General features: G+C 34.4%; 1 protein-coding gene across 1 annotated transcript; it reads right to left on the reverse strand.

Moving 5' to 3' along the window:
* Positions 1-259: 259 nt before the first annotated feature.
* Positions 260-14,382, reverse strand: LOC123549281 (homocysteine-responsive endoplasmic reticulum-resident ubiquitin-like domain member 2 protein). The gene is made up of 8 exons (XM_045337227.2): positions 13,991-14,382; positions 11,126-11,203; positions 10,793-10,885; positions 9,417-9,568; positions 8,140-8,319; positions 5,977-6,249; positions 4,432-4,594; positions 260-2,445 (listed from the first exon to the last, which is right to left on the reverse strand). The coding sequence occupies exons 1-8, from the start codon at positions 14,120-14,122 to the stop codon at positions 2,287-2,289; spliced, it is 1,230 nt and encodes a 409-aa protein (XP_045193162.2). The 5' UTR covers positions 14,123-14,382; the 3' UTR covers positions 260-2,286.
* Positions 14,383-19,674: the final 5,292 nt, after the last annotated feature.

A 19,674-nucleotide genomic window follows, 5' to 3' on the forward strand; every position in this document is an offset into this window, starting at 1 on the left:
AAAGAAACCAGGCCGGATAATTAGGGTGTTTGTAATATTATAACTGTAACAGCATTGTTAGTTGTTTTTAAGCTTTATTTATCAACATTATGCTTCTCATAAATGTAAATTTTTAGGATTTCAGGTGATATACATAACAAATATCAGAATATACAACAGGTTTAGTCTTCACTGAGCATGGTAAACATAAACAATTAATTTATCTACTGAATATAGATTTACCCATACCCCTTTCTCATTCACATTCACTACTGTACTGTATATTCCCCAAGGACTGACATATCGCGAAAATTAATCCTCACGTAAATATTCTGAATTCATCATTAGTATAATTCAAATTAAAGGGAGATAGCAATTTATAATTTCGCAAAAATTAAACCTCACAAACATACTCAAAATTTAAATTTTGTTAAATTTTGACCCTGCAAAAATAAGTGCTTTTAAAATATGTAATCATTCAGGTACAATTGCAGGTCATTTTACAATAAAGATAATTCTAATACCAGTAACGCAAAAGACAAGCTTCTTAAATCTTGGGTATAGAAATTCTACTTTATTTAAAAACAAAAATATATCGAGAAACATAAAGCTTTTAAATATTTTAACAATTAATATTTTGCTTCTTTAAACAATAACAAGGGTCAAAACTAGTAACAAAAAACTCTTCATCAAAAGAAACTAATAAAATACGACTTTATGAAACTCAAAAATAAAGAAAAAAAAATCCTTTCAGTCTGGTCTTAACTTGTCTAAAACCTATCAACTTTGATAGTAAACAAAACTAAAAACTACATAAACAACATTTATAATACAAATTTTTTTTCTTAACAATGAAAATGTTTGTTAAACTTGCACCAGGTCAGAATAATCCAGGGAAGGTCCAACATATTCTCTAGAAGAACCATCTTTAAGCAGAATATTCCGACATTAAATAGCTTTTTGTAGACTTTGTTCAGAATTACAACCTACATCACTGCCTGCAACACATAGCATATCCAAGACGATAAAATCCCACGGAACATGATTTCAACAATTAAAAGTTTTAACAAGCAAATTACATCATAACACTGAGCCTTTAAACACAATCTCACTTAAACTTGTTCATGTATCAAAATGATAAATGGGTATTTACAACATATGTAAAATGTATGCAAAGTTATATTCAACAGCTCTATACAAAATACTATGTTTATATAAATTATAGTTTATCTACTGGCATACAGAGCACAACAACTTCGTAAAGACGAAAAGTTCTGCTGAAGATGACTACATGCTTAAGTTGCTTAAAATGCAAAAGTAACTTCATATACATTCCTAAGCAACATGGAAGTCAGCAAATAAAATATAAGGAACAAGGTCACTCCATTGCTTGCTGTAGTGTATCATATATGATTTCTTAAGAAGACGTTAGTTTTCCAGCACTAACATCACAGTTGATTATCACAGCTTCGCTGAAATCTCTCACACAATAGCACAAAATAAACAAAACTTGTACATAATCCGTAACCAGGGAACAAATATTTGATGGAAGAATGAAAACAACATGTCGCTTTCATGGGAGATAGTCCATTTGCCTCAGTAGAGCTAATGCTTCAATAGTAGCACACTGTATCTTAATCTTTACCCTGCTAAATTTCTAAAATGGACTGGTCCATCATTCAATTTAAGCAGTACCATTTGTTAGTCCATGGTGTGTTCACTAAAAATGTACTGACTGAATAGCAGTGCAGACCATGATCAGTTTGCATGGATGTGCAGGCTCACCTTGGTCTGCACGGATCGCAAAGGCAAAATCACTTGTTGGCAGCAGGCTAAAGGTTAAACACTTGGTTTTAAACCCTCTCCGTAACTTAAATATTGGTATAATGCTACTTTTAATGATAAAACATCACTGTATTTTATGTTAATGTATTCTCTAGTAATATGTGTGTTTCAAAAAGTAGAAAAAAATACATCACCGTGATACCATGTAACCAACCGATTGTATACCATAACATATATTGTATACATGTCCATCCGAAATTTTAATGCATGGTTCTAAAACCTTTTCTCCATTACCGGAAAATCTGGATTATATCAAATGAAGACTTGAAGAGATCGCTAAGAACCTCAAATATTATTGAAGAACTATTATGTCTGCACTTTCTCCACAAAGCAAGGAAATAGGCACAATTTCTCATTATTTGTGAACTTCTTTCCTCCAACATGATGATGAGCTTTCTTAACAAGAAACACAATTGCATCATGTGAATTCCAATAGCTTCGGCAAGTATAATCATATAGGAATCAGTTCACATTAACTGCTGGTGGTGGGGATGGGAACAGTGATGTAAAAAATGTTGAGACAAATGTCCACGAGACTTGAAACACCCCTGGCTCACGTGGTGTTTCTGGTGCAGCTGTGGTTTCTGTCGGATTTACTTGATCTGAATTTTCATCATTATTCTGAAAGTAGAACAAATCATATATATAAATATCATTCATGTGTATATTTATTCGGGGTCCGTAAGGACTAAAGACACTCACCTACCTAAAGATGACCTTGACATTTTGAACGTGCTTCTGAACACCTTTGGCGAACATCCATTTAGCAGTTTATTAAGTTATCTTTTTGCTTTGAAGGGCTGTGAATGCATAGCCATCTAAACAAACATTAGAGAGGTTGAACCAAGGTGCTAAAGGTCACATCTGATTTGTGAGAAGATGCTGTTTACAGAATCTAGTATTAAGTTAAATGGATATTTATGCAGAACTATCTGAGCAAACCTGAGAGAGATTCATGCTAATATGCCATAAGACAAATTTGCTGAAGATCACAAAAGAGCTTGTTTAAAGGTTTTTCTATATTCAGCTCTAATGGACCCTAAAACGGGCAATTAGAACATCTGAAAACCCTTGAGAGAGGTCCATGACGCTAAAGACCAAAATTATTGAAGGTCAAGCAGTTCATAAGAAGATATTTGTAAAAGGTTTTTTTTTCTATTTTTAGCTCTGGTAGCCCCTATTAACGGGCCAAGCAGAACCATTTAAACTAGAGGTGCTTTTGAGAAAAGCGCATGTCTCCCACAACTGCCTAATCATCTGAATAGTAAGTCTGTCTTTATATACTGTTACGTGTTGGAGTAAGCGGCCTATTGGTATTCACATGTTGGGAGTAACTGGCCTACATATGTGTATCGGTAATTATGTTCAAGGGCCATTATTCTGAGAACTTGGCCAAGGACTTATTGGCAAACACATTTTGTTCAAGTTTGGTGAAGATCGGATGAGAAATGTTCCACTTTGAGTGCGGACAAGCTTTATAACAGACAGACAGACAGACAGACAGAAGTAAATTAATATTTCTCCTACACCACTGTGTGGTGGGAGACGTAATAAAACTGAGAAAGGTCAATGCATGGATGCTAACAGAGTAATTCTGACCAGTACTTGCAGAAGGATAAATCATTAAAGCAAAAGATTTTGATGTGCTACACCAGACACAGGACGACTAACCATCCACCTATACTATCACCACAAATACTAAATACTGAACATCTGTACTCTAACTTAAATTGTGTTTACAACTTAAGTTACATATACATTATTGAAATACTAAACTAAAATTAACTTGTTCTCCGCAAGCAGTGAAACAACCTCCACACATGCAAAGGAGGTACACAACATGCTCAAGGTCAAATCATAACATAGAACAAGCTATGCTTCTGGTAACTGAACTAGTAAAAATCAAGGCAAGTAAAACTTTAACCTTACATATAACGCTTCTTTCTCTTTCTCAAGTGTAAGCCAATATTTATACCTGACTAACAAACAAACGGCACCAATTACTAGTATCCAGAATCCAGAAAAGTTTTGGCTTTGTCAGGTCTAGAGTCACCCAGACAGTTTAGTCATATGGCAACTTTTCTAGCTTTTGTTGGTGGAGGAAGACCCTAGGTACCTCTTCAGCATTGTTTCAGGCATAGACCGACACCTGGGTAGAATCACCAATTATACAGAGAAGGAAGGTCTTGATGCAGCATTACATGCATAACTCATGGCAGAAATAATCAATTTTCAAAAATGATGCTGCTTCTATATACATCTAGAATCTAGATTCTTACTATTAGCAGTAAAATACATTATAAATCATGCAATATAAGGTGAAAGAACTAAGTTTGTTAAATATTTAGGCCCTCTAATTCAATTCAAGGCACTCTAATTCAATTCAAGGGAAGTTTTGTTGAGATGTGGATTGTAAAATTACATTTAATTATGTATACATTGTATGCAAACAGCTGATTGATATAAACAGGAATGTAAATATATATATATAAGCACAGCTGTTGCACAAGAAAGATCTATCAAAGCTAAACACCAACATATGTTTATTCTGTCTAATTAATTACAATGTAACAGTTACTGTAGACAAAATGAACTACTTCTATTTACCTGTTCTGTATTATTTTGTTGTTGTTGTTGTTGTTGTTGTTGTTGCTGCTGCTCTTGTTGATTATCTTGTATATTTGCCTCATTTTGCTGATTATTTCCATTCTGTTCATCGGGTCTGTGAGGCCTTTGTCGCCTTCTCAACAAAAACCAGCCCATCTGGTACCTGTAACATCCAATATAACCCTTATCAGTTTTAAACAAATGCTCATAATCTTTGTTATTAATTTTAGCTTCACTAAAAAGTGCACTTAAAAATACACCAGTAGAGATGTACCTAAAAGTAACAAGAACTGTCTCATAATAGCACGCTCAACAACCGGAAGGCTTGTCTGTTTAATGGATATTTTAAAATAGGTAAATTGTCCAAATAAAAGTAAGCAATAAGGGTATTGCATTTTAAGAGCAACACAAAGCTTTCATATTTTAAAAGAGCTTTCTCTACATTTTTCTTAGCATAATACATAATTTAAGAAACCCAAATATACAACTACATTTCTTGTGTACATCGCCACACATATGTTTATAACATATTCGTTTCTATTACCTGTTAATTTACAATTGTACCGAAAACGTCAATATTTTTCCATACACTGACGCCTGAATTTCATATATGGTGCATGCATATCATTGCATTAATTCTTTTATTTAGTTCAGTATTTTCTCAGGCTATTGCACAAATCTGTAATATTTACATTACATTTATACATGTAGAAACATATATGTTATAAAATGTTGTCTTTGCATTTGGAAATATGCACTCATTCTTTACAGGAAGAATATTGCGTTCCTAAAGTCGTGCAATATTTCCGCAGCAGAAATCATGCATATTTCCCTATACAAAGCCAATAACCTATTAATATAGCATTTTGCTGGCCAGCATTGAAAACCCTGTATCAATTTGTTCAGAATTTATTCACAATGCTGCATGTTCTGCAAAAATACTACACTGCCTATCCAATCAGAGTTGCAAAATTGTCTTGACTAATTCCCAATAAATTCATTGGAACATTTTTATTACTTCTAAAATCATTAAATATCATACATTTTTTTTCTATTTTCTAATAGGCATCAGATCACCACATGAGAAAAAATGCTACAAATGTATTATTGTTAATACTGAAAACAATGATTCCACAAATAAACAAATTTTCATCTTAGTCATTCAAATTTTGTAACAATGCACTCCTTATTTATAAGATATTTCATCAATTCTAATTCAGAAAGTCATATATAACACATATTTCTAACTTTTAGCAATTATGTCAATTTAGAATGTTGTACATGTGCAATATCGGAGAAACTACAATCTTGTAACTGCAATTAATAATGCAATTTCAACTTAACACACAAGTGCAAAAAAAACAGTTTGGATCCTTTACGTTTACTTGTTCTAAAAAAAGTCTTTTTCTCACCTGAAGTTATGAAAGTGAACATACTACAGGTTTTGAAGCCTGATAACATATATGGTAGTATGGTAATATATGGTAACATGGGAGACAAAAGTATAAACTGATTAAGCATTAAAGGGTAAAATTTGAAACTTACGCATATACAACCAGAAAAAATGCTGCCACCATAAGAAATCTTGTAAGATTCGAGTAGAAATAAACGATTCCCAGTAGCACCATAAATCTACTAAATGTATAAAGGTAATCTAGCCAGTCCCGCTGTCGAAACTCTTCATCTAAATCGTCCATATCTTCAGCATTATCTTGTGCCTGGTTCCCGTTTTCTTGCGCATTCTGTTGCTGGGGCACAGTCTGACCTGCAGCTGGCGTTACTGGAGTATTTGGTGGCACTTGATAGCCTTGCTGATAGCTGAAATTGATTAATTATTTTGTTTTCAATTAACATCACTTTAACATCACTCTTTAATGAAATCATTAATGTTTGGAGTACATGAAAAAAAATCTTGACATGCATAAATTTTGTACGTTTTCAAATTAGTAGATAAGAAAAGTATGTAGGCATTCCACTTACAGAATAGTCAAATCATACTATGGAAACTCTGCTACTGCTTCACTCTAGACAGTTCTTTTTTAAACATACACATTAAAATAACTTACAGCTTATCTAGTCTAAACATGATGTCATTCAACCAGTAACTTGAGATTTAGATTTTTTTGACTCACTGTTTTACTCTACATGTCAGGTTATGCAGTAACTGTTCAGTGAATACATGAGCCGTGCCATGAGAAAACCAACATAGTGGGTATGCGACCAGCATGGATCCAGACCAGCCTGCGCATCTACGCAGTCTGGTCAGGCTCCATGCTGTTCGCTTTTAAAGCCTATTGGAATTGGAGAAACTATTAGCGAACAGCATGGATCCTGACCAGACTGCGCGGATGCATACCCACTGTGTTGGTTTTCCCATGGCACGGCTCACATTAAGTAGATCCTTCAGTTGGCAAATAAAGGCATTTGTGCTGGTTATCTACAGTTTTACTTGTTAAAGTATAAAAAGATTTTAGATCACTTGTTGATCACCTAAAGATTTAAATACTGTTCTCAGTTATTCTGTTAGAAGGTAAACAAATGACCTGATCTGTAACATATACAGTACAGCTAGCGCCCGAACCTTCAAAAACCCTTTGACCCTCGCGGTAATTCTTTTTGAGTGGTCAGTCGCGATGGACGAACACCTGATTGAACCTCGCGGTCATGAACACTGCATTTATCCTTACAAATTACTGAACACTAATTCTTTCAAAAAGTATCAAATGAACACCAGGGTTCCCCATGGCCAACCACCATGGACCACCACAATGTGTGTTTTTCGCTGCCTCACGCAATGACCACTCCTGAACACCTGAAATATCTGATATGGACACCTGTCCCGGGGGCCATAAAAAACGAACCAGCGGAACTGAATCCCGGTGATGGGTGTTCAAATGAAGGTTCCGCGCTGACTGTACTGTACAGTCAAAATTCTTTGCACACAAACAAAATTACCCAACCATATGGGTATAAATAACCATTTTTGACACCTTTTTAAATAACGATTTTGCCAAGGACAAAAACAGCAAGTAGTAAAGTAATGTTTATAAATTGACCTTCAAATGAAAGCAAGTTAAACCATAATGAAACTCGGCAAAGTGAATGCAATAACAGTAAGTCAGTAAGTAATCTACACGTATAACTTAATAACAGTTTCACAAGTAAAGCTGTAGGTATTCATAACTTCATAAGCAACCCAAATATCTGTCCAAAAAATGAACTACTTAATGGATTCTCTTAATAGGTACAGTGCTACCTGGCTTACTATAAAGATAAGCATGTCAAAAACCTCAAAAGTATTTGGACAAAGGAAGATAGTAAAGTAAAAAGCAACAAAATCGAACCAAACTTGAACATTTGACTTCTACACTGATTTATCCCTGCCACATAAGACAGCTAGGAGATGTTTAAACCAGTACTGGTTCTGAGGTTATGAAGAAGAGTTTGGAGAACAGTCTCAAAATTCAAACTTCAGATTTTTTTTTATCTTCAGCTTAATGTTTGAACTAATCAACGGCAAGGTTACATCCCGAGACTTGTCTACAAACTCAGTTCTATAACCTATAACACTTGTTCTATATGCATGAAGGCGTAGTCAAAACTAGACCGAAATGGAGTTCAAAGCCACGACGCACAAGCTGAATAGCCAATACTCAACCATAATTAGGTGTAAACACTGTAATCTGAACTATGAGTATGGTAACTTACTACTGCATGTACTGGGTCATGTACTGGGCATACATCTGCTGCATCCACATGTACTGTTCCGGGCTATATGCAGCTCCACTACCTGGCACCATACCAGCAAACATGGCCGCCTCTGCTGGAAATCCCCCTCCAAACTGGTTCATGTTTGCTGGGAACTGATTCATTGCAGGCATCTGAGGACTAAAAATAAATTTACAGATAAGAAGCCTGAACTTCTAATACATCTAAAATCAATTAATAAAATCTAGTAAGCTTTAATGTGTTTAAATTTAGGAAAGAATGACAAAATGGTTAAGCTAAGAGAATGTGCTCAACTTTTATATGCAGATAGTCTTCTTTTCAGAGGGGTCTGAAGACATATTCATTGTATTTTTCTCTTAATAAGCATTGTCCAAATTTTGTGATGAATAATTATTTGTTCTTTTGTTTAGACAGCTACTACATTATTTTAAGTTACCTTACGTTTAATGTTTGTAGTCTTTGATTAGTTTTAGAAATCTACATTTTTATCAAGCTTTGTAAATTTGATAAAACAAACATTTTACATAGGTACCCTAACAGTGAGACATACATTTACAGATTATGAAGTTAAACAAGAGCACTGCCTATGGGTGCAATCGCTTGTCTGCAAGTCTGGACAGTACATTTTATGTAAGAAAAAAAAAAAGAGTTCCAGTTCAGAATTTCTAAGTTAAAAAAAGGGCCATAATTCTAACAAAATGCAGGTTAGAGTTATGAGTCTTGGCCTGCATGGTCATCCTATGATGATAAACAAGAGTGCAAAATTTCAAAACTGTAGCTCGTATATTTTTTGAGAAAAGGTGGACCTAAACAAAAATTTTAACCAGGAAACTCAAATTTTCTAAGTATAAAAAGGGCCATAATTTTAACAAAATGCATATCAGAGTTATGGTTCTTGGCCTACACAGTCAACTAATAATGATAAACAAGTGTGCAAAGTTTCAAAACTGTAGCTCGTATATTTTTTGAGAAAAGGTGGACCTAAACAAAAATTTTAACCAAGAAACTCAAATTTTCTAAGTATAAAAAGGGCCATAATTTTAACAAAATGCGTATCAGAGTTATGGTTCTTGGCCTACACAGTCAACTAATAATGATAAACAAGTGTGCAAAGTTTCAAAACTGTAGCTCTTATACTTTTTGAGAAAAGGTGGACCTAAACAAAAATTTTAACAAACTGACGATCAAGTGACAATACCTCGTAGATTTTTTTTTTAAAATCAGACGAGCTAAAAAGTTGTAAAAAACCAACTCACCTGTAAGGATTGAACACATTTTGGTTATTTGTTGAACTGTATTGTGAATTACTAGGTGATGGATTTCTATGGCCCCTATGTCGTAAACCTTCAACATCTGGTGAACTGTCGGTGGAGCTAGAACTACTCTGTCTAGAATGTGTTTGAGATTCCTGCAAGGTATATACTTCTTATAACTTAAAGACTAAATTTTATATCCTTTTTAATTACAAATATTTCATTACATGTTTTTTTAGTGAATTATCGAAATATTAGAGTGAAATATATCTGGTATATTTTTCACTGGTAAGAAACTGTTTGTTTGTTTTGGGTTTAACGCCGTTTTTCAACAGTATTTCAGTCATGTAACGGCGGGCAGTTAACCTAACCAGTGTTCCTGGATTCTGTACCAGTACAAACCTGTTCTCCGCAAGTAACTGCCAACTTCCCCACATGAATCAGAGGTGGAGGACTAATGATTTCAGACACAATGTCGTTTATAAAATAGTCACGGAGAACATACGCCCCGCCCGAGGATCGAACTCACGACCCCGCGATCCGTAGACCAACGCTCTACCTACTGAGCTAAGCGGGCTGGCTTGGTAAGAAACTATAAAATGGGTAAATTTAGTCAAAACATGAAATAAAAAGAAAATTTATTTCTTTTATATGTAAGATCAAAATATCTTTCCTTTCACTCATGAACACCGTATCTTACAATTTCAATCCTGGCCAATCTGACTTAAGTACTTGATCTTCTAAACGAAGATCTGAAAACGACCCATTCACATTCGTCTTCTGTATATTTTGGATTTCCAGTATTGCTATTTTTATTTTATCCAATCAGACGACTTGTTCGAATGTCAAAGAGTAAGAAAAATGTGCAATCATTCCAGGGCTCGAACCCGGGACCCCTCTCTTACAATGCAAGTGGCCTACCGACTGAGCTAACCGGCTATCTGATACATCATGATATAAGAATTGTAAATATCAAAAGTCAAGGCTACAGGTAGATTTGCAAGATGTTGTAAGTTAGGCTCTGATTGGTTAGCTAAAGGGTCGTCAGAACGAGGCAATGAATAGGTCGTTCTCAGATCCTATGCGTAGCATTATAGGATATGTACTTTAGTCAGATTGAATCCTGGCCATGCCAGTTCTGAAAATATTGCATCCGGTGTTCACTCATGAAACACAGTAAAATCTTACACTGAAACAAACAAATATCCTCTATATATGTAATTTTCTGTATTTATGTACCAGTAGTCCAGTCCAGGCACAATATCCTTATTTTACAGCGTAATGGAGCTAACATTTAAATGCATTTCCAAACTTGATCTAAACTGCAGGTTTTGAATTTAATTATATTGGAGAAGCTGATAACACTTTAAACTACTCACAAAGTTGGTAGAAAAAGCAGATGATCTGTTCTCATGTCCAGGTGAAGTTGAACACACTAAATGCACTGTATGTTTTGTGCTTCCGTCATCAAACTAATCATGAAACAGAAGCAGAATATTAATACTAACTTCATCATTCATGTACAAATCAAACCAAAGAATAATGTACGTGTCTGATAACTTCTTAACGTAAAAGCTTTTCGATTTTAAATGTAATGTGTGAAAAACTCTACACGTTTAAATCACATCTGAAAATTTGTTTCTATAATTAGTTTAAACTGATTATATGTTGAATAAGTGATTAAATATGAAAACTTTAGAATTAAAACTCACCTGTCTAAGGACTTCTTTCAAAGTTAAATGGTCCTGAAGAAGTTTTCCAGAGTATATCAATTTCTGGTGTGTCTCATTCTGAAATAAAGCACATCAAAAAATTTAACCGACTGATTTAACATAGCAGTGGAAAGTGCAATTTAGATGGGCACACTAGACAGTACTGTTTGTTTATTATACAGGAAGTGTTAAATATTCTGCAAAGAAATGGGACCGGGACCCTATAACGTCGATCGGAGTATTATCAGACAGAATTTGTAAAAAATAATGTTTCACACGACTTACCATAAACAAGACTCAGAAATCCTCTCTCACTTTACAGCTGCGTGTGTATTTTCCATTTCTCAAAAATAGATTGGTCGGTATTACGTCATATGACTTGTTACGTATACAATCAAATTGAGGTGTTCAAAGGGGGTATTATCGGTCATGCCGGGGTATTACCGGACACTTATTTATGACATAGGTCTGTCATATACCATCAGTTTGATTTTAGCACATTCAGTAGGAAATATTTTATGGAGTAATGCATTTCTAAGCAATATTCAATTCTTTAAGCATGAAATATAGATCTACTTTACACTCTTTTCAATTTCAGCAAATCACTGTAAAAGTATTCATAGGCGTAGCAAAGATTTTCTGGAAGGGGTGCGAATACAATACAAATTGGGGTAGGTGCAGGAGGGGGTTTCTTTTTGGTCTATGTCTCCACCAACCACTTCAGCAATTATAATTAAAGTTTTGCGAGCAACGAGCAGAAAATTTGGACTTTTGTGAAACTTATTATTAATGCGGTTAATGTAGTCTCCCATTTTGTTTAAAAAAGTGTCTGAAAATACCCCTTAACGGGCCTCCATGGAGAGCAAGGCATTTCTGTCAAACAGAGTACATTTTTACCTTGCGTTGTTTGTTTATCAAACAGACTGTAAACACTGGTGCCAAATCACCACTTGAGCACATCATTGGACAAGTTTTCAAAGAAATATTCCAAAAAATGTAATATCGGAATGTTAGTATTTGTAACAGGAAGTGGATTTATTCTGCATCTAGGTGAATATATTTTTTTCACTTTTGCTACCTTTTATCGATGTTGTTTCTGTAGTTGTTTGAAATCAGGCGGCAAAAACTTTAAAAAACATGTGACCGGTGTAATAATGCATTTTTATGATTATATCTTTTAAAATAACCACTGTTCATTGGTTTGTCTGATAATACCTCTATCGACGTTATACAAATGCAATTTCATGTTAAACTTCCGGCCTTTCATCTGAATGGATGATTATCAATGAAAATGACTGCAAAGTGCATTATCTGTATTTTCTGCTATTCTCTGTAAACACATGATTCTTGAATATTTAAATGTACAGTACAGGTATGTTACAGGGATACAGATAATTTTTTTTGTATTTACTCATCATAACATATTTATTTGGTGTAACACCCATGAATTTGCTTGCAGTTCAGTTTCAATTCAGCGTCCAAGTTTTTGCTTCTTTTTCTCCCTTGACTTGCTTTAGCTTCACACTCACTACTGAATCCAACATATTATTCAATAAACGTTAATATACCTTTAACAATGTTTTGGGGATCATTTTTTGTTGGTTTAAAGAATGCGTTGAGCATTTGCTCACTTTATACATTCTTAGAAAGAGACATTACGTTATTTACTCAGCACCGGAAGCTGATATATTTTAAATTAACACCACTTGAAAATACACTACCGTACCATCAACTATTTGATTTAAGCACGCGTGTATAATATAGTTTAATCACCCTAGGTTTATAGGGTACCATTCAATGCATGTGCACGTTCAAAGTCGGAGAATTAAATTTATGCTGATTATGCTCTGTTACGTACAGCATCCAGATGATTTAGAATCAGGACCCATGCTGTCGTTCGCCACTTGAGCCATTTAGCGAATATGCAATGAAAGTGGCGAAGAAAAATCGCGAGTGGCAAATATGAAAAAATCTTCGTAATTTGGACCGCCATTTTGTTTCAGACATTCTAAATCGTAACCTCCGAGAAATTATGTTAAAATAACAGCTGACTGGTTCCGATAATTTAACCTTATAAAATTAACTTATTTCGGGATAGTACTACCCAGTCTACGTTCACTTTACATTTAACAATGTGTAATAAACATCTTGACACGTGAGAAGATGCAATTTGCAATCAATTAGCAACCAATTATCAGGTAAGAATAATCTTTTTGTTTTGTTGTCATTGCGGCAGATTAAATGTTTGATGCCTTTAATTTCCATGGATCAAATAATTAACAAACAAATCTGCAAAATAATGAACGGTTTCATGAATTTTTTAAAGTTAGGAATGGATTTGATATGTAATCCTGTATTGGTTTTACCAAAGTTACTAACACAGAAGATAATAGGTAAGGGTAGATTTCTCGGAAGCACAGAGCACCAAAAACACAGCCCCAGAGCCATGCATTTAAATAGTAGGCCCACAACAAAAAGAAGCTGTAATGGAAAAATATTTCAGACGGGTTGCTTCAAACATCCAACAAATTTTAAAATACAAAACTTGCTTTAGAGGTATACCCACTTTCATTCAAAAGTCCCCCTATATAGCTAGAATATCACCATTTGCTTATGAGAAGTGAAAATATTTTCAACGCGCCGCGGGAAGGGAAATCTCTCCAGCACCCTCCCCACTGTTCCCGAGAAAAAAGGTGGCTCCAACTTTTTTCAGCCCAGTGTGGGCCTTAAGAATCAGATTTTGTTTACGCTAGTAAAGTCACTGCGTGCATTTCTGGATTATCAGATATGCATATATGCATTATTTCAAAGCGTAATTTATGTCCTGCAAATTCAATGATGCAATAAAAAGAAAATAACATTTACCGGTTTACTAGGATACACATTTGTGAGGTGTTGCTTCAGTTTTCTCACTGTCCAGTCAAGCATACAGTCAACAGTTTGATCCCCAATCCTTTGACTTGGAGCTTTAATAACCAACTGAACTGGCAACTCCATTTTTTAACACTGACAACGTCGGAAACCTTGATTATTTGTTGCTAATAAAAACCTTGATTAGTTGTTGCTAATAAAAAACCAGTTGACACTGAAATTAAGATGCAAATTATTTTTAACGTTTTTGATTTGTGCCTGTGAATAAAGTATCTTAATCTTACAAAATATCCCCGATAATATTATTTATATAAGCTGTCGTTGCACATAAAACGTCTTAATTTGTTATTGACTTTCCAAAAATATAAACAGGAAGATGACGTTACGTCACGTGATCATAAGAAATTTGGCGATTACCGATTGGTTGAAGAGTTACTGGGTGTAGAAGGTTGAACACCACTAAATGCGGGTTTTTTCCAGAAGGTAGAAATGCCGCAGTTACTGTTTTCCATGTAAAAACAAGTCAAATGGTTTATCGCGGCCAAAAATTTGTACAAACCGGACAGAAGTTGCGAAATTGTCATTTGTGCAGGAATGAAGCGTTTACCATAATGTCCAGTACTGGACAGGTATAGTCATACATCATAAACCTGAGTATTTGTCTGTCATTCTTTATAACCTACCAGAACTTTATACCAGACAATGACAACCAGATTATATATAATTATTTTGAAGATCAACACCACGTTCATGAGAAAATATATCAAACAGTCCATCACAACTACTTAAATTCACAGGTCATGCCCTGCGACCTCGGGCTCAAACTTGTTGATGTTGAAAATATTTGTGATACCTTCAGCATCATGTACTACCACATGATACACAGCAGGCGTGTAATATACCATCCCATAAATCTCAAGTATAGTTATAAACTTTTCATGATTATTATCAGTGGAGATGTTTCCCTAAACCCCGGACCTGTAAAATTCCCTTGTGGAACTTGTGAAAAACCAGTAGCCAAAAATCATAGAGCCTTATTATGCGAAACATGTACTTTTTGGTTCCACATAAAATGTGCAAACATTTCACCTAAAATATATCAACAACTCGGAGAAACAGATGAACCATGGTATTGTGTAAAATGCAAACACATTGATGTAAGGGAGACAACTACAACATCGAACCTACCCATCCCTGTAGTAGATGATTCCCCTTTGGAAACAAAAATGTCAAGTAATGATTTGATAGACCAAATACCCATTACTGACCCTGGATGTAATAATTTTGAAAATATAAATGATAGTTACCTACCGGAACCGGACCCAGAAGAAGATTGGCTGAATGAACCGCTTACAAACAGCAAAAATGATGAGAATACCGATAGTGACATGTCTAATATTTCTAATGAATCGGAACAACATAGGTATGATATTTTTGATAAATTGAGAACTGTACGAAATGAAAACAGAAAAAGACCAATCTTTAGCCACATAAATATTAACAGTATTAGATACAAATTTCAAGATCTTAAACAAATTCTAGAAGATAAATTAACAGACTTACTGATTATTTCTGAAACCAAAATAGATGACAGCTTTAATAACAATTTATTCAATGCCGAAGGATACAAAATGGAACGAAGAGACAGAAATGCCCATGGAGGCGGACTAATGGCATTTGTACGATCAGATCTGCCATTTAAACGTAGAAAGGACTTAGAATGCAATGAAATTGAGTGCATGTGTTATGAACTATCTATGAATAAACGTAAATGGGGTATTCTAGCAGTATATAGACCCCCATCTCTTAAAATAGCATATTTGAGATAGCATTGACATCTTGCTTAGATAAAATGTTTATTAATTTTGAAAATCTCATGTGTTTAGGTGACCTGAATTACGACCTATTGAAAAAAGAAAAAAGTAAACCTTTAATTAATATTTGTGACAGTTTTAGCTTAGAGAATATTATATCAGAACCCACCTGTTACACAAAAAATGAAGAACCTACTCTGATTGATGTTATTTTAACAAACTCTAAAAACCTTTTATGTAAAACTATCAATTTTAACTGCGGACTAAGCGATTGCCATAATTTTATTGCAACATCATTAAAGGAGCATTGTCAAACAGAAAGTAAGAAAAAAGTCACATTTAGGAGTTACAAAAATTTTGATGAAAACAATTTTAATCATGACCTCTCACAAACCCCATTCCACACTGCACATATCTTTGAAGATATGGACGATATCTACTGGGCCCATGAGTATATGCTCAAAGAAGTAATTAATGAACATGCCCCCCTAAAAGAAAAAATACCTAGACGAAACCCCCCACCCTACATGAACTCAAAATATCGTAAAATTATATATAAAACTAGAAATGCCAAAAATACATATACAAAGAATAGATCCAATCTTAACTGGCAAGAATACACCCGCCTAAGAAATCTAAAAACAAAACTTAAAAGAGAATCCATATCAGTCTATTTTAAGGAAAGGTGCGATGGCGGACCAAAATCAAAAGATTTCTGGCCAACCATCAAACCCTTCCTATCTCAAAAGTCTACAAATAAGTCCGATAATCCAATTATTCTTAAAAATCAGGAAAATAACACTTTAATATCAGATCAAAATATAGTATCAGAAAAATTAAATTCTTTTTACATAAATATTGCACAAAACATAGGGATAAATAACAAAACCCCGGTAGATAAAGAACACCCTAGTATCAAGGCCATCTTAAACAATTGTAAGAATGAGCACTTTAATTTTAATCATATAACAGAAAATAAAGTGAGAAATTGCATCAAGAAACTCGACTGTAAGAAGGCCACGGGTGTGGATACCATACCACCTAAAATCATAAAAGCAGGTCAAAGCAGCCTTGTAAACCCAATTAAGGAAATAGCAAACGCTATGATAGATAAAGGTCAATTCCCATCCAAACTTAAACAAGCCCAGGTTAGACCCATTTATAAAAAAGATGATCCCTTCATTGAAAAAAATTACAGGCCAGTAAGCATCTTACCCACCATGTCCAAAATATATGAAAGAATCATGAGTGATCAATTAACTGACTTTTTGAAAATATTTTCCATCCATATCTATCTGCTTTTAGGTCATCCTATGGCTGCCAAACAACTTTGTTAAAATTAGTTGAAGACTGGAAAAAATCCCTTGATGAAAATCAATATATAGGCGCCATACTAATGGATTTATCCAAAGCCTTTGACTGCTTACCACATAATCTTATAGTCCTCAAACTTGAGGCATATGGTTTATCAGAGAAAGCCTGCAAACTCATGCTAAACTACCTTTCACATAGGTCTCAAAGGGTTAAACTCGGTAAAATTACTAGTGAATGGCATGAAATACTTAAAGGTGTCCCTCAAGGATCAATCCTCGGGCCTTTGGTCTTCAATATATTCTTAAATGATATATTCTATTTCGTACATAGGTCAACTCTTTACAATTATGCAGATGACAATACCCTTTCTTTCCAACACACGGATCTAGATGTATTCAAAGAAACTCTAGAATCTGAAAGTCAAATCCTTATTGATTGGTTCGATATAAACCAAATGCAAGCTAATCCAGAAAAATTCCAGTCCATTTGCATAGGAAACAAAACTAATAAAGCAGTCAAATCCTTCAACATAGGTCAAAATGAAATAATATGTGAAGACGAGGTTAAACTACTAGGAGTCAATCTTGATTTTCAGCTAAATTTTGACTCCCAGGTTACCAATCTCTGCAGAAAGGCCGCCAAACAACTTAACGTATTACAGAGACTGAGCAAATTTCTCAATGAAAATACAAGACTAATTATTTTTAAATCTTTTATTAGATCAAATTTTAATTACTGTCCTCTAATCTGGCACTTTTGTTCAAAAACCAACACTGAAAAACTTGAAAAAATACAATTTAGAGCTCTTAAGATTGTCTATAATGACTTTACTTCTTCATATGAAACTCTATTAAACAAAGTAAATTTAACAACATTACATCTAAACAGACTACGAACCATTGCCATCAAAACTTTTAAATGTATACACCATCTTTCGCCTGAATATCTGCAAAACATTGTAAAATTAAAATCTTCTAATTATGATTTCAGGTATGAAAATGTTCTAGAAGTGCCACAAGTAAGGACAACAAGGTATGGAAGAAACTCATTTAGGTTTGAGGCCGTCAGGGTGTGGAACAGTCTGCCAAATGACATGAGAACCATAGATAGGTACAAAGACTTTGTCAGACTGGTCCGCACCTGGACTGGCCCCAAATGTAAATGTGCCATGTGTCAGTGAGTGTATGCTGTATGTTTGCTTATTGTATGTGCTGTTGTCCTGCTTGCTTTGTTTTGCTTGCTTGTTTTTTGTTTGCTTTTTCTCTATCATGCTTTTGTTTTAAAAAATGCTGCTGTTATCACATTTTATGTAAACATGACTCTCTGCGAGAAAGTTGCTGATCAGTTCTTCGCAAATCTGATTTGAGGAGATATCTGTTCTTAATCTCATCTTATCTGTCACACTTTTGTGTTTTTTTGCTAATCAGTTTTTTATTTAGTTACTTTTATGGCAGTTTTTAGGCCTAGGTCAAGATCAGCAGCTTTCCCACAGGTTTTACTTTTTCTCTTTTTTCTTTCTTCTGTATAATACTCTTCATGCCTCATTTTTTTTTTTGTTTTCTTAGTTGCATGGTACAGATTTAGCTTAGTTTTTCCTAGTAATAATATGCATGTGCTTAAAAAGCCTATTATTAAATATGTGCTCCTCTCTTAGTATGTCTTAGTTTAGTTAATTTTATGTAAATATGTACTGTAAGTTGTCTGTTTTGTTTTTTATGTTTTAACTTGTGTGCTTCTTTTCTCCTAGGGTAGATGACAGATATGGGTGTGGTGGAGTGAATGACCTCTCCAGGCCCTTTTCCCAAATCTACAACTTTCTTTCGGTAGTTTTTGGGACATTTACTTAGATAGGGTTTTTGTTTTTACACTTGCCACAATACCCATAATGTCATCTACTTATTTGTAATTAACTAATTTTTTTTTGCTTGATTTAGTATCCCTCTTTTCAGCATGTATGCTTTAATTTAGCTTTTAAGGGGAGTAACAAGGTCAGTAATGTTTATGTACTGTTACAGAGTTACTTCCCTTGTTCTTTTATGACTGCTTTCTCTTTACAGCTGTTTTATTTTTTCATTTTATTTTTGTTATTACTATATCATACGTTTGTCGGGAAATAGCTTTAAGCTAATGTTATTTGTTAATTTCATATCCGACGTAAAATAAAGTTTCTTGTATCTTGTATCTTGTATCTTGTATAGTGACCATGCACGGACACAGCCAATTTTCTCAGAGGGGGTCCGATCCCCTGCCCCCACCCGCCCTGGAAATTTTGCAATTTGGCACTTCATTTTTTGCATTCTGGGACAGTTTTATGGACTAACCTGTTAAATTTGCGGAAATGATAAAATCAAGCTTTCTTGAAGGTAAAATTCTTAGTTTCTTTTAGATAAATAATATGAATTATGTCGGGGTCGTATGTAGCAGTGATCGCATATACTTTACATGCAGTCCTAATGTTGCCTTTTTCGAAAAACATTTTCTTTCCTTCTTGTCTTCTTTCCTTTTTTAAAGATTTTCCAGAGGGGGTCCGGACCCCCGGTCCCCACCCCC

This window comes from Mercenaria mercenaria, chromosome 6 (assembly GCF_021730395.1).
Source record: "Mercenaria mercenaria strain notata chromosome 6, MADL_Memer_1, whole genome shotgun sequence".
Classification (NCBI taxonomy): domain Eukaryota; kingdom Metazoa; phylum Mollusca; class Bivalvia; order Venerida; family Veneridae; genus Mercenaria; species Mercenaria mercenaria.